The sequence below is a fragment of the Plectropomus leopardus genome, chromosome 18 (assembly GCF_008729295.1).
Source record: "Plectropomus leopardus isolate mb chromosome 18, YSFRI_Pleo_2.0, whole genome shotgun sequence".
Classification (NCBI taxonomy): Eukaryota; Metazoa; Chordata; class Actinopteri; order Perciformes; family Serranidae; genus Plectropomus; species Plectropomus leopardus.
In genome coordinates, this window is record NC_056480.1 from 25,959,007 (window position 1) to 25,973,805 (window position 14,799).

At 37.6% G+C, this 14,799-nt stretch overlaps 1 protein-coding gene across 4 annotated transcripts; it reads right to left on the minus strand.

Moving 5' to 3' along the window:
• Positions 1-979: 979 nt before the first annotated feature.
• On the minus strand, positions 980-13,614 carry adck5 (aarF domain containing kinase 5). Of its 4 annotated transcripts, none has more exons than XM_042506457.1 (15): positions 13,488-13,614; positions 8,889-8,980; positions 8,653-8,802; positions 8,302-8,377; positions 6,734-6,934; positions 6,504-6,644; positions 5,520-5,633; positions 5,298-5,429; positions 5,124-5,207; positions 4,944-5,025; positions 3,253-3,331; positions 3,091-3,182; positions 2,749-3,001; positions 1,775-1,891; positions 980-1,686 (listed from the first exon to the last, which is right to left on the minus strand). In XM_042506457.1, the coding sequence occupies exons 1-15, from the start codon at positions 13,509-13,511 to the stop codon at positions 1,584-1,586; spliced, it is 1,740 nt and encodes a 579-aa protein (XP_042362391.1). In that variant the 5' UTR covers positions 13,512-13,614; the 3' UTR covers positions 980-1,583. The 4 variants fall into 4 exon arrangements, with proteins under 4 accessions (XP_042362391.1, XP_042362389.1, XP_042362390.1 ...); XM_042506459.1 differs by having other exon boundaries at positions 1,598-1,686; positions 1,775-1,911; XM_042506455.1 differs by lacking the exons at positions 8,889-8,980; positions 13,488-13,614 and having other exon boundaries at positions 8,553-8,725.
• Between the last annotated feature and the right edge of the window lie 1,185 nt (positions 13,615-14,799).

Here is a 14,799-nt window from a genome sequence, read left to right on the forward strand (position 1 = left end):
GTATTTCTGATTCTGGACCTGATGTTCAGGCAGCAGCCCTTTAAGCCCTGCATGAGCGTTAACACAGAATCATAGTATCGAGTGTACAGGGTTGTGTTTGCTGTGACATTAAAATCAGTGTTTTTTTTCAATGCTGTGCGCCCAAAACTGTCACTGGGTGCTCACTTTCTGTCTCTGATAACTTTACAACCCTCTAAGACCTGGATGGACATCAGTTTTCTTGTGCTGCGTTCACACGTCTTTCACAAGCAATTTAAACTTTGAAACCTTTAAAAAATGGTTCCTTTTGTAAACATGGGGGAAAAGGGCAATGAGCAACCTCGTGACTTTAAAAATGTGAAAAGAAAATTACCTAAAAAATGGTTTTAAAATTTTTTAAGAAGTATTAGAACATTATCAAAAAATAGGGGGAAATGTCCTGAAAACTATATTTATAATTACAAAAACGTTATATTTATCATTTTTAGGTCATTTTCTTTTTCTTTTTTTTTTTATAGCCAGCGTTTGGTGCAACATGGCGAACTCGAAAACAAAAAAAAAACAAAAACAAATAGACCCACTCCCTATGGAGATAAAAACGACTCGATCTGACGTGACAAAAAAGACAATTTATTTTCTCTGTGATTATAAAGTTAAGAAAATATATTAAATATATTCACCTAAATCCTCCAAACTGGACCTTTAACTTTTTTTTTATAATTTAACATTTTCTCTCACTCCAGATGCCTCACTCATTACTGTTTGAAGAAATGAGTGAAAGGTTCATGAAAATTACCTCAAAATTAGCAAAAAGAAAAAAAAAAAAAAGAGGGAAAAAAAAACAAACACGACAAACAAGACTGAAAAAAAGTGCTTAAAATGTATAATAATTCTGTGACATAATTTTAAATATATAATTCTGATTATTATAAATATAGTTTTCCGCTAACCTTTTCCCCAGTTTTTTTTAAAAAAAAGAATTTTCTAAATCTACTAATTTCTTGCAATTTGTGTAACATTTCTTACAAACTTGCTCACAGCTTTTTTCCCCCATGTTTTTGACAGAAATCACTAATTTTGCTCGGAGCTCTAGGTTTAAAACACTCGTGAACGGCAGCTTATGAAGGGTTAATAGTAAAGGTACAGTTATTCCACGTTTGCTCGGGGACGCGGTTTGATGCGTTGCTTTTTTCAGGACGCTGCTTGAAAATATTGTCTGATAGAATGAACGTCTCCTTAAAACTCCTAAAACTTGAAATTCAACGCCACTTTCTGTACTGAGAATCCACTAAGACAAGATATAAATATCAAAAAAATATATCATTAAAAGGTTAAAATATGCTGTTAGCTAGTGAGACTAAGCGAGTTTATGCTGGAGTGGGTTTGGTTTTTGACCGTTCTGCAGTTCACTCTCATTGTGAGGAAGTTGTGTGTGAAAGTGAGACCGGGATGATTTGGTGTGGAAATCGAGCGCGCCGTCGAGCAGCACCGTTTCGAGCAGGAGCCTCAGGAGCTGCTACAGTCGTGAAAAGGCCCCCCCGCTGCTGTTTTGCATTAACTTGTGCGTGGATCAGGTCCTCAATAGCGTGTGACGAGTCCGTGCACTACCTCAGGTACTCGTACACGTCTGCGTCCAGAGATATGAGACCGAAGTACGACAGCAGGCTCAGGAAGGAGCGCGTCACGCTCATCGACGCCATCTCCCACCTGGAAAAGGAGTCGCATTTATTGGCTCCAGTCACAAACATTTTGTATTATCGACACATTAAATGAGTTTTTTTTTTTTTTTTTTTACCTCAAAGCCAGCTCAAACTTGAGGCCCTCCCACGTTGTCCTCACCCAGCGGAAGAGCCAGAGCCGCGGCAGGATGCCCGCCGTCTCCGCCTGGATCTTCCCCCAGCCTCTAACGGCGCTGAAACACGGGACGGCAGACTTTTCAAGAAATGTCCCACAAATTGCAAGAAATTAGCAAAAAGTGTCGAGAAAATTACCTTAGAAAAATATTTCTCAAAAAACGACGGAGGACCATAATAAAATTACCAAAAAAAATATAATATGATAACAATAATTTTATATTTACAGCTATGTTACAAAAATATAATAAAATATTTATAATATTTAAAATATTATTTTATTTATTTCTTGGACAATGTTTTTTTTTAACTCTTATTGCATATTTTCAGGTAATTTTTCTTGTAACTTTTTTTCTTTACTAATAGTTTTACTAATGTACTGTTAAGTTTTTTGTTGCCTCCCAAAGTTTTTAAAATAAATCAAACCGATTTGCTGAAGGTTTCAAAGGGTTAACATGCCTGTGATGTGACAACACAGCAGATGCACAGCGCTCACTCCTGACTCCGCTCTCCAAATTTTTGAGCATTTAACAATGCGGATTAACCCTTTGAAACCTGAAGCAACATTACTGTTCTTACGCTGCTTTCAGTGGCTTTTCACAAGCGTTTCACTGTTGAACCCAGAGCAAATTTCTTCCAAAAACATGAGAAAAAGGCAGTGAGCAACAGATATGTTGCAAGAAATCAGTAGATTTAGGAAATTGTGATGAAAAAAAAGCAAGGGAAAAATATCAGGGAAAAAGAAAAAAATTGATATTTATAATGATCATAAATACATATTTAGTATTATTTTACAGAATTATGACAAATTCGTAGGACTTTTAGAGTCCCTCTGTAGTTGTTGCATTGTTTGAAAGTGAAGTTCAGTTTGGTGCATTGGTGTGAAAAGTTTGGGAACCTCTGCCTCTGCACTGACCTCTTGGCCATGACGAAGTAACGGTCCACCGGCGCTCCCAGCGTGATGTTGATGCTTCGGACCGTGTTGACGTTGCGGAACACGAGCAGCATGGGTCGAGGCATCGCCTTCAGCACCTGCATGATGCTGTCGAACCGGTTGCTGGCCATCTCGCGCATGTAGGTGGTCTCCTCTCGACTCAGGATGTTGGACAGGCCCAGCTCACGCATGTTGATGGGACGCTGCAGCAGCATTTCGCAGAACAGGAAGTACTCTGCGCGGCAAGTTTGGATCAGAAAAGACGATCGCTCGAAACAGGAAGAAAAAAAGAATCCAACGATGTAAATTCCTGAGTTTCCTCACCTTTGATGCCGAGCGCTTTGGAGTACCTCTCCATCGCTGCTTCGTCTCTCAGGACTATGGACCGCCACAGCTTACAAAGGGCCACTCTGTCTCTGAGGTCAAAGGTCACAGTTAGAGCTGAGTATTTTCAGAGGTCTTCGTCACAAAGCCGATAAATCTTACCGCTGACTGAGGTATTCGTACAGGCCGTGATCCAACAGCACCAGCTCCGCCTTGTTATCAGGACCTCGTCTCACTAGAACTGCAAAGACAAAAAAAAGGATCAATAACACGGAACGAGCTGCACGAAGAACTCGCAAAATCACTGTCCTCTTTTTCAGTCGTTTTTTAAAAACGGATTTTTTAGGGAAAGGTTAATCTGGGCGGGGATGTTTGACACAGGTGGACAGCAGCATCACCTCTGTATGAAATAATGCGTGTAGCCGCTGTGGCGTTACTCATTTGTTTGCGGACTTCTGTTTGACATTTTAGCCATCACCATGCAGTGTTTCTGGAGCCAGAGGTGGATGAGAGGGTGGTGATACCTCTTGCACTGGCTGCTAGCTTTATAAGCTCAGTGTATTTACAGCTAATGCTAATTTTCTCTCATGAAAAAACAGGCTTAAAAACAGTCAAACATTAGAATGAACTGTCAGGAACTGCGTGCATCTGCACTGTCCAGTGTTGTCTCTGTGGCAGCAGCTTGTCCACAGATGGCTCCCACCTGCCACTCATAGCAGCACTGCCCATAATTATGCAGAGCTTTATGCCTTAATATCATATTTTTATTTAGTTTTGTGCAGAGTATAATAACCAGTACAATAGCGAATCACAAATACCCAGCCACATCTCATCCACATGTGCCCGTTAACACTCCTCCCCGGCTGGCTTAGAATGACCTGTGATGTCATATAATTTAAAATAATTCATTTTAAAAAAGAAGAGGGAAAAAATAAAATAATAAAAAAAATAAATAATAATAAAAATAATAATAATTACTAAAAAAACAACATAAGTAATTAATGAAAAAAAACTCACTTTACCTAGATAATAATAATAGAACTATCACTATATATATATATATATATATATATATATATATATATATATATATATATATATATATATAAACAACTTACAGAGAAATTTGCCACACATGCAGATGTCATGGATGTTGAAATTAGCTTTAGAGACCAGACTCGTTGTCTGTACCAGGCTGTAAACATGTTTATTTCTGCCGTTTTTGGTGCTGCTGTGTTAGTTTTGTTTTCAGACCCGGAGGTTGCTGCTTAATGATGCAAATAATTTCTTTACAGAAATAATCTTTCCAGTGCTCTCTGGTGGACACACTTTGTAATAGCAACACTGTTTCTAAATTACCTTTAAAATCTTTGGTATTTCTGCACTGCAATGTCTCATTATCGACCTACTTACTGAACAAAAATATTAAACGCTTTTGTTTTTGCTCTTGTTTTTCACAGGTTTAAGTTAAAGGTCTGAGACTGTTTTCATGCACTCTATAGATATATTTCTGTCAAATTTCTCTTCAACAATTTATTTTATTTGTTTGCTACTAAGGCACATTAAACTACTTTTAGCAAAACCAAAACATCAACTGAAGTCTTTCAGCATCCTCACTTTTCATTTAAGTGAGACTTTGTATCCTATACTTGCATCTGTAGTTCAATTGGACAGATTATACAATATTAAGATAAAATACAAATTCATTTATAACTGATGCTAAATACTAATAATGCTATTATCCTTCACACTGTAACACACACACACACACACACACACACACACACACACACACACACACACACACACACACACACACACACACACACACACACGTACACTGATGTACCCACTGTTTCCAGGATGAGGGTCTGCGTGGATGAAACCGGTGTAGAAAATTTGCTCTGCAAATGTTCGGATCAGTTTATCTGCAGTCTGGGAAAAATAAAAAAATGTATGAGGTGTTTTAGATGCCTTTTTTCAGTAAAAGTAAAGTGTGAGTATCAGCTGTACTGTAGAGCGCATTAACTCACATCTTTCAGACTTAATCCTTGTCTTTTAATTTCTTCCACATTGTTGATTTTGCATCCGTTGCAAAACTCTGCGGTCAAAACTCTCTTTGAAATGGGGAAAAAAAGAAAGTGTTTTAGCCATGAATGGATAGAAGTCCAGTTTATTTAAGTATTATTGATCATTTATACGCTCACCTTACTGGTTTGCTCCCAGAAGACCTTGGGTATAACGACAAAACTGAAGTGTTTGAGCTCTTCTGCGCACCGCTCTGAATTCCTGGCCTCGTTCTCAAAGTCCAGCTCTTGAGCCAAAGTGCCCTTCAAGTCCTGCAGAGACGATTTCAATCAATTATCGGCTAAAATCTTCCAAATAGACATAAATGTAAAATTAGCTGAGAAATGCCGCTGATCTCTGACCTTGAGAACCCATCGGAATCCAAAGCTGGGGTGCATGAACTTGACAACGTCCAGCAGGATCTCTAATGTTCTGATGTCCCCGTCAAACCGATCCCTGAGGTCGATGTACTGAACCTGTGGAGAGCAAAAATCAACAAAAACGTGATTTTGAAGGGTAAGACCAGACATTTATCAAAGCTTTTTGGGTTTTTTTTCAGCTTAAAAAGCCAGGCGCTTCTTCTGGCTCCCAAAAACATGAGCAAAAAAGGCAATGAGCAAACTTGGTAAGAAATGTTCCACAGATTGCAAGAAATTAATACATTTAGAGAAAAAAAGGTAGGAAAATGTCCAGAGAAAAAGGAAAAAATCTAGGGAAAAACTATATAATGATCATAGTTACATATTTAAAATTATGCTACAAAATTAGTATGAACTTTTGAGCACTTTTTTTTAATTTAACTTCCAATTTTTAAGGTTTTTTTTATATTTCTTTTTTTAAACAATTTCAGGTAATTTTCTTGTACTTTTCACATTTTTTATTTTATTTATTTATTTATTTATTACACATTTTTGTTCATTTTTTCTTTCGTTACTCATTGCCTTCTCATGTTTTTGAGAGAAATTGAGCCACTTTGCTTGGGTTTAAAAGGGTTAAGGATTTCAAACATTAGAAATGTGGTCTTTCACACAGAACTGCTTGACTTGTCTTGCCAAAAAGAAATTAAACGATTATTGAATGACAAATTTAAGACTAATGGCATTTAAAAAATATATATTTCTAATATTTTAAGGACCTGAGGACACCCTGAGAAGATAACTGCCAGCCTGCTGAGAGTGAAAAATAGGGCAACATTTCCTGTGTTGGTAGCTAATAATAAACTCATGATGTTACTTTATATTGAAACATACCTGGATTGAAGTGGTCTCATTCTGCATAATCCCTTCGATATGACCCTTTACTTTCCGGTGATTAAGAATTCAAAGGTTTTCATTATGAGCGCTCACCTTCACAGCGACAGGCGTCCCGTCAAACAGCTGAGCTTTATGAACCTGGGCCAAGCTGGCAGCAGCGATGGGCTCGTGGTCGAAGGTTTTAAAGAGCTGCTCCGGGCTTTTGTTGAAGTCTTCTTGGAAGAGAGCGTCCACCTGTTGCAGACACAAACACCACCCTGAGAAATTTCGCGCCGTCCTCTCTCTCCCTGAACCAGGAGCTCTGTTTGCGCTGCTCCTCTCACCTCTTTGTACCTCCTGTTCAAGGCCTTGTCTTCAAGCACCTGCAGCGTGCGGATGTACTCGGGGGGCAGGAGGTGGTTGAAGGAACACAGACCTTGGCCGAGCTTGATGTATATCCCTCCGTTCCTCACAGCTCCTTCCACCATGCACTCTGCTGCCCTCTGGTGGCACGCCGACATCTCGGCCGTGTATGATGGGCTGCTCTGGCAGGGGAGGACGGCAGGAGGACATGATTGTCTGGACAAGATTAACACTCACAGAGCCAAAAAAAATACAAGTAAATGTGTGACCACCAACCCATGATGCAACCAATGTTTTACTTATTAACTGTAATTGTTGTGGCATTGTTTTTCCATTTCAAATTTCATTTTTTTAAAATGACTAATCTACCTTGTACCTTGTACTTTGTACCTTGTATTTTGTTGTTTGGTTTGTTAGCTTGATTTTGTCTGCACTTCATTCATGATCTGTGATGTGCCACATCTTAAAGTCCACTCTGACTATAACTGGGCAAATGATGCAACTCATAATGCTTTAAATGACTGATGTAAAAAAAAAAAAAAAAAGAAAAATAAGCCTGTCATGATAACTTCTTTTGCAAGATAATATATTGTCACATTGCAATAAATTACATTTTTGTCGTTTTGGGACCATTTCATGCCACTGATATGATAAGAAAAGCCTAATAATGCAAGTACATGCTTTAAAGGAGCAATTACATTTTAATTCTTAAAATTATTCAGACAATAGCATTTAACCTAACCTAGATACCTGTTATTATATACAAGAACTTACTCAGTTAGAGACTTACAAAATACACTTTATATATTGGCCAAAAATACAAAATTTGGCCAATAAAAACAAACCCAAGTGATGCCCCTTGTGACAAACAGACAAGCTTAGTTAAGTTCTGGGTATAAATAATAAGGCTTTTGTTCTGCAGTCGGCTTCCAGGCATGAACGTCTGCGAGCTGGGTGGTTTGCTGCTGGTTTTAAAGAGTGAAGGATAAAGTTTTTGGAGGGCAAAACTATAAACGGCAGACTTTTGGGTTTTCTGCCAGCGGTTTGCAAGCTAACGACAGTCAGATCTGTGTCTCTTCCACTCCCACAGTGCAGCTGCAGGCTACCAGTAAGCTACACTGTGTCATCTTTTTTGTGTTGTTTTATTTTTCTTCATAGTAGCGCAAGTAGGTGGGGTGGTGAGATAAAAAAAAAGGAAGAATTGCCAGAGTCTTATAAAAAAACTGCTGTTTAATCTGGCATCATGTTGGATAAAATGCTAGTGACACTCTTCTGTAAAAAACAAACACATGTAAATGCAATGTGTGATATTTGAGTCAGCTGTCAATATGTCATATGATGAGTTTACAACAAAATTACCATAAGAGGCCTAATGAAAAACATGTCTGAACAATTATTTCTGTGCATAATTAATGTGATGGAATGGATCAGTGCATCAGTGTTGATTTTAGTGCAACCCTTTGTTGTCGTTACTGATTTTCTAACCTTTTTTTTCTTTTCTTCAGATTGACCGTCTATGCTGAGGCTGTAAATGGAATTGAGAATTTACCTCATCTTGGCCCCGAAGAGCCACGTTGGTGGTCCACCAGTAATCCACAGAGATAAAGATTCCCACAGAGAGAGCTCTGAGGACACACAGGTAAGAGACCGCAAACGGTTTGGATTTGGAACTTGTCATGAACAGAAACGTGATTCTTTGTATTATCATGTAAATTGTGGTCATGTGAATCGTGTTTAGCTAGAATGAATACCAGAGATTCAGCTCATTATTGAGTGAGAGGGCAGAAATGTACCTTTTACCTGAAAACTTTGTCCAACTTGAAGTCAAACATCCAAGGAAAAGAAAAATTCAAACCACCTTCACCCCGTTAATTATCCTTAAAGGAAAGTCATTTCAAACCTGCAGAAGCGACCGAATCCTTCAATGATGATCCTCATCTTCCTCCGGTCTCTGGGTTCGGACACGGCGTACTTTACGCCCACTGCCACAGGTACGCCCACAGAGACGCCGACAAGCGTCTTCCATACCAGCCCTCTGTGCTTCCCTTCCCTGACAACAGGAAACAATCCCATTTATGGAAACAGTGACATCATCAGGGGGAGACGTTAATGCGAGATGATGTAATAGTTTGGTACCTGAGTGAAGTGAAGGATCTGGTTGTTTGGAGTGTAGAGCGGAGAGGTGGGCATCTTCGGAGCAGAGCCATGTGATGCAAACACAACCTTAACTAAAGAGGGTTAAAAAAAAGGGCAATGAATGAGACGTGAAAGCTGATGCCACGGACAGCTAGGTTTCATTTAACCCTTCGGGCTCGCTTTAATAGTACACACACTCGAATCACTCTGCACACAAAATAAGCTTTTCAAAATCAGGCTCGAAAAAATGTTAAAAATTAATAAGATTTTCTACTTTTATTGAGTAAAAGTTTTATCAAACATCAGTCCTAATCACAAAAATCAAATATTCATTCATTTTCAACATTTAACCCTTTAGTTAGGAAGAAAAAACACAAAACAAATTATTTTTTATATACTACATGCATTTTTTTGGGTTGTTTTTTCTCCATTATCACAGTCTGGGATATGTCAATGAATTGCAGCAACATTGACTTTGACAGTGCACCTAGTGGAAATAGTATGTGTTTTCTCCATATGCCAAATATGGTAAAGAAAATTATGTCATCAGGTGGAAAATGGTAAAAATATCAAATTCCAAAGCAAAAGCCCAGAATGACACCCAGAAATAATACAATGCATTTTTTATGCTTTGATGGCTGTGGGATTAAAAACTGCAGTTTTAATGGGTTTCAATGGACCGTTTTTTGCACATGCACAGTTGCACAGTATGAGTTTAACAATTTTGTTTCCACAGTGTATATTAGACTTATTGTAGGAGCTGAGATTAAACAAAAATGTATGCTATATCCATTAACACCCAAAATTATATAAAAAATGAAGAATGTAAAGCTCATAAAATGCACCGCCCCTAAGGGTTAATGTTTCAGCAAACATCTGATTTAGGACCTGTGTTGTGTGCTGTGGGGGGACGGGGGTCTGGGACAGAAAGTGAGTTCTGGATTTCACCTTGGCTCGCTGGGCCTCACTGCGTGGTTAGTTTTAACATGTCATACTGTTCTGTAGACATGCCCCGGCGCATGTTGAGATGACCATATCTAATCCAAGGATGTATAAATGCCAAAGAAGTTTAACCATTTTCAGTCATTAGGCCACTCCGACCACATAAGAGACTTGTGACATATTTATAATAAGTTATCATTGGATTAAGAAGCATGGATAATGTAATCGGAAATGAAATACCCTTGCTTTTTTTCTCTCAGATGATTTGAATGATGAGGTATGTATTGTCAGTGCATGCTCAGGCCAATATGCTGCTTTGCAAATTTGGTAAACGTTCTGTCAGTGTAAAATGTTCATTATTTGAAGCTTTCTGCACATAAAGAGCTGATCTACAGGAAAATTAGCGGCTTACAAAGATGAAAAGAGGTCATTGCTCCACGTTCCCAGCGGGCATAGTGCCAGTCAGCAGTCTGTAAGCTGTGTGAGGCATGTCTACGACACCTGGGCCGTATTCACAAAGTTTCCTAGCACCAGGAGTTGTTCTGTGTGACAAAATTTTAAGGAAATTATCAGAATTATACGTTTTCTTGGAATTTTCCGCTTAGAGTTAAGAATATGGGTGCATTTGGAGTTGGATTGTGGGTCAGAATATCCACAAAAGCATGCTGGTTTGCCTACTGCAAAATCTGACCAGATGTATTCGAATGTCCTGGTTTATTTAATCGGTCATTGATCACAACATTAAATATTTGCTATATGTGATACAAAACACTGCAGCAGTGACGACGTAGGTGCGTCTCAACCATCTTTCAGCACTGTGATCACACTAACAGTCACAACAGTCTCATATTGTGACACAGGTCATTTCATTTTCACCGGCTGTCTGCACCGTGCAGGTTCACAAAAGGACAACCAATCACACCTTTCAAAAGAATGCATCATACCTAGCAACAGGATCAACCATAACTCTTTGCTGAGGTCAAAGTTGCTCTGGGAATTTTAGTTAGGACTCCTTGCAAGAATTTTTTAAGTCTAAGTTGGGAGCTCTCTGATAGTATTCTCAGAATGTTTGTGAACTGAAATTTTAATGTTTCATATATAAGAGAGGATTTAGCCAGCCCTGAGAAGAGGTGCTCTCTGTACTCATCAAGGCTGAGAAGCTGTGGTGAGATAGACTGCATATGAATGTTTTCTTTAAGGTAAGGGTAAAGTAAGTTAAGATAAGGTAAGATAAGACTTAATCCCACACAGGGGAAATCATTACAGCAGCTCAAGGGTCAGAAGCAAGAAACAAGGAGGAAAGTGATTCACTGCTTAATAAGGTATAATGTGTTATAATGTGTTGTGAGCAGTTTTATGTAGGAACTATTTTTTTTCAACCAAACTACATCCGCTAACCGAATCACTGCGCAGAAGGAAGCGTGAAGAAGGAAGCCTGCATCTTCTACTGGATGCAAGTCTTTTGCTCATGACAGCGTGTTATGTAAACACTAACGCCGTCCTCTTTGGCAGCTGTAAGCTAGCAGTGACAAAGTTGGTGAGTGTAGTTAGGTACAAGAAAATAGTCCCTACGTGAAACTGCTCACAACAAGGTCTGTGGATTGTCTTGAGTAATCGGGTCGTGATTTCTGGAAAGAGATATTGCTGTTGAGTTTTTCAAATACATTTTTTGGCTCTTTGAGCACCACAAGCTGAGTGCCATCCAATTCCATTATACTGGAGACAAGGCAGACAGGTCTACAGCTGATGGCTCCAAATTTTGGCACCTCACACAGGAAGTATTTAGATTAATAAATAGCACTACAAGTAGGAGGAAAAATATGGATTTTGGTGTTTGCTGTCTCTTTAAACCTCAGTAATCCACTATTGTAAGCTGCTTCTGTTTGAAAAACGTGTGTTACTTTCTCCATTACATTTTTTAGTAGTTTTTCTGTTTATGCTCAAGTCACTTTGTGATTATTTCTCCCTGCTAAATCATTTGCCTTAATGGTGCTGCTGTGTGGTCGCATTTTTACCCAAAGTTGGGCTGCAACTGTTTATTATTTACATTATTAATTAATCTGCCGATTACGGTCTTGATTAATGGATTACTGGTGTGGGCAATAAGATGTCCAGAAAATGTTGAAATATGCCTCACAGTTTTTCAAAGACCAAGGTGACATCTTCATATCGCTTATTTTGACTGACGGTTAATCCAAAACCAAACGTTTTTCATTACAGAGTATTAACCCTTTGAAACCTGAACTGACATGACTTTCCTTGCTTTCAGACGCCTTTCACAAGTATTAGTAATAAAGGGTCCTCGGATTGCAAGAAACCAGTAGATTTAGAATTTCTTTTTAATTTTTATTATTATTTAAGTGTCTAAGGGGGGAAAAAAATCTAGGGAATAATATATTATAATAACAACAGATATAAATCTATGTTACAAAAATTATATAATTTTTAAGCACTTCTTCCAAGTCATTTCATTTCCTTGTTTTCTTAATTTTCTTTTTTTCCAGAAATAATTATTAGAAAATTATCCAAAACAAAGGGGAAAATATCCTGAAAACTATATTTGTAATTCTAATAATTGTATTTTTTTTTAAATTGTGTTACCAGGGAAAACAACAATATGTGAAATAATTTTTTTTTTTTTTTTTCCAGCACATTTTTGGGGTTTTTTTTCTTGTTTATTTATTTATTTATTTACTTTTTCCACTTATTTTTGGGATAATTCTCTTGTACATTAATATCTTGCTAATTTCTGGGTAATTTCTTTCTTTTGTTGTTCACTGCCTTTTTCACATATTTTTCAAATTGTTTAAAACACAGAAAAATCAGCAAATCATCACAACTGAGAGCAGAAACTTGGACATTTTTTGCTAATGTCCTGACAGTCCAGACAGACAAGGTACTAAGACCTAAAAGCTTAGACCCTCAAAAATAATCTAACTTTGTAAATCAGGCTCAAGTCACAAGACAGGCTCAGAGGAGTGTGTTGAGTAACAACAGGAGAACTTGTGTGTGTGTGTGTGTGTGTGTGTGTGTGTGTGTGTGTGTAGTGTGTGTGTGTGTGTGAAGAAAGAAGAGGGAGGATGGTCTAGATCAAGGCCAGTGGGGCCAGCCGGGGTAACTCAGTTGTTTTTGTTCGCTGTTTGCATGTGAGGGACAGAGTGTCTCCAGTGTTGACAAATTGATGTGCAGATACAGATGTCAGGGACCTGTGCAGTGAAATATCAAACACACTCTGTGACCCCTCACACTGTGTTTGCCATCACCACGATGCATGACACAGCAGTGAATGAGGAGGAACAGTTTGCTGCTTTTTGCTCTAACCTGCACCACACTAACAATGTAAGACTGCGGCATTAACTAAGGAGTGTTATCTATTGAAGTAACTTACAGCTGCTTATGGGAAAAAAATATGCAGCACCCATGACTGACACATTCCATTAAATGTCAAATTACAGAACACTCACATGTCCAGTTAGCCTTTTACACAGAAACACAGCTTCCAGACTTAAGTAGCTCCTGTCAGTCCTCCGGTATCTGTTGCTAACAAGACGAGCTACTTACAGATGCGGTTAGCTTGTCTGCTGGTCAACTAGCTAACTTTAGCTACCGCTACTGTCAAAACGAGCTAAAAATGATATAGAAATATTGTGTATTTACCCCTCGAGTGGTTTCCCCTGTCATGTTTCATGGAATAATAAAACAGCTCAGCTCACAGCGATGAACTAATGTCCAAAGTGTCCTTCCTGGCAAAAATTAGCCGACCGCTGGTAGTAACACCTCCTTAATTAATCAATGGCTATCTACTAGCACGTCGAGCCGAAGCGTAAGGACGACAGCGAGAGGGTTCACTCCCATAGACATACTTCCGGTTTCGCTTTTAGCTTGGTCATTTGACATAAGCATAGTAGGTTGACGGGGTCGTTGAGAGCTTTCTTTTGATCGAAGTTGCTTTTTTGTTTTTTATTATTATTATTATTATTATTATTATTATTATTTATTATTATTATTATTATTATTTATTTATTTTTTTAGTTTTTTTTTTTTTAGTTTATTATTTATTGGTGCAAAATTAAAACAATGGTGGAAAAGAAAAGAAACTGGCGAACAAAGCTTGACCAGGTGTGTAATAATAATAATAATAATAATAATAATAATAATAATAATAATAATAATAATAATTAATTAGTATTATCATTATTATTATTATTAGTAGTAGTAGTAGTATTGTTACTGTATTGCTGTTGTTAGTGTTACTATTATCTGGGGGAAGTAATTGGCAACTTCAGAAGAAATGACCTAGAAATTAGCAAGAAATTAGTAAAATGTACAAGAAAATTACCGTTTTTCTAAAAGAAAGAAGGAAGAGGTAACAAAAAACAAACAAGGAAATATCTTAGAAAGAGTGCCCTACTTAAAAATTATGATAATTTTATAACATGATTTCAGATCTGTACACCTAATTATAATAATAATATACGTTTTTTTCCTAGATTTTTTTCTTATTCTTTAGTTAAATATACAAATTACCTGAAAATGAGCAACATAAATAAATAAATAAAAAGATGTAAAAAAAAAAAAAAAAAAGAGAGAGAAAAAGAAAAAAAAATTCTATGTAAACATATTGTAAATTTATAATTATGATAATTTCAAGTATAGTTTTAGAAATCAATTTGCTTAAGGTACAAAGGCTAAAGTACTTGTGAAGGGCATCTAAATGCAGGACAGGAAAAGTGATGTTGATCCAGGTTTTAAATTGTTAAAGGAGGTAAAACCCAACCCACAGAGCTGTAGCATTAACTCTTTTTGCCTTATTATATTCACAATAATGAGAGGAAGAACAGGTAACTTGAGCCTCGCAGCTTTAAAAAATGCCTCTGCTCCTGTAAGAAGCTGCAGATCTCTGCTGGGAACTGTCATGTTAAGTTAAAGTGATAATTATCAGTGGGCAGGCGCACTGGGCAGGGATTTA

Excerpts from the sequence above, each read along its gene's own strand:
- adck5 (XM_042506457.1), bottom strand. The coding sequence starts at position 13,511 with ATGACAGGGGAAACCACTCGAGGG. Across the intron at positions 5,208-5,297 it reads TCTGGGAGCAAACCAGTAAG|AGAGTTTTGACCGCAGAGTT; the intron begins GTGAGCGTATAA and ends CCCATTTCAAAG. Across the intron at positions 3,002-3,090 it reads CAAAGCGCTCGGCATCAAAG|AGTACTTCCTGTTCTGCGAA; the intron begins GTGAGGAAACTC and ends CTTGCCGCGCAG.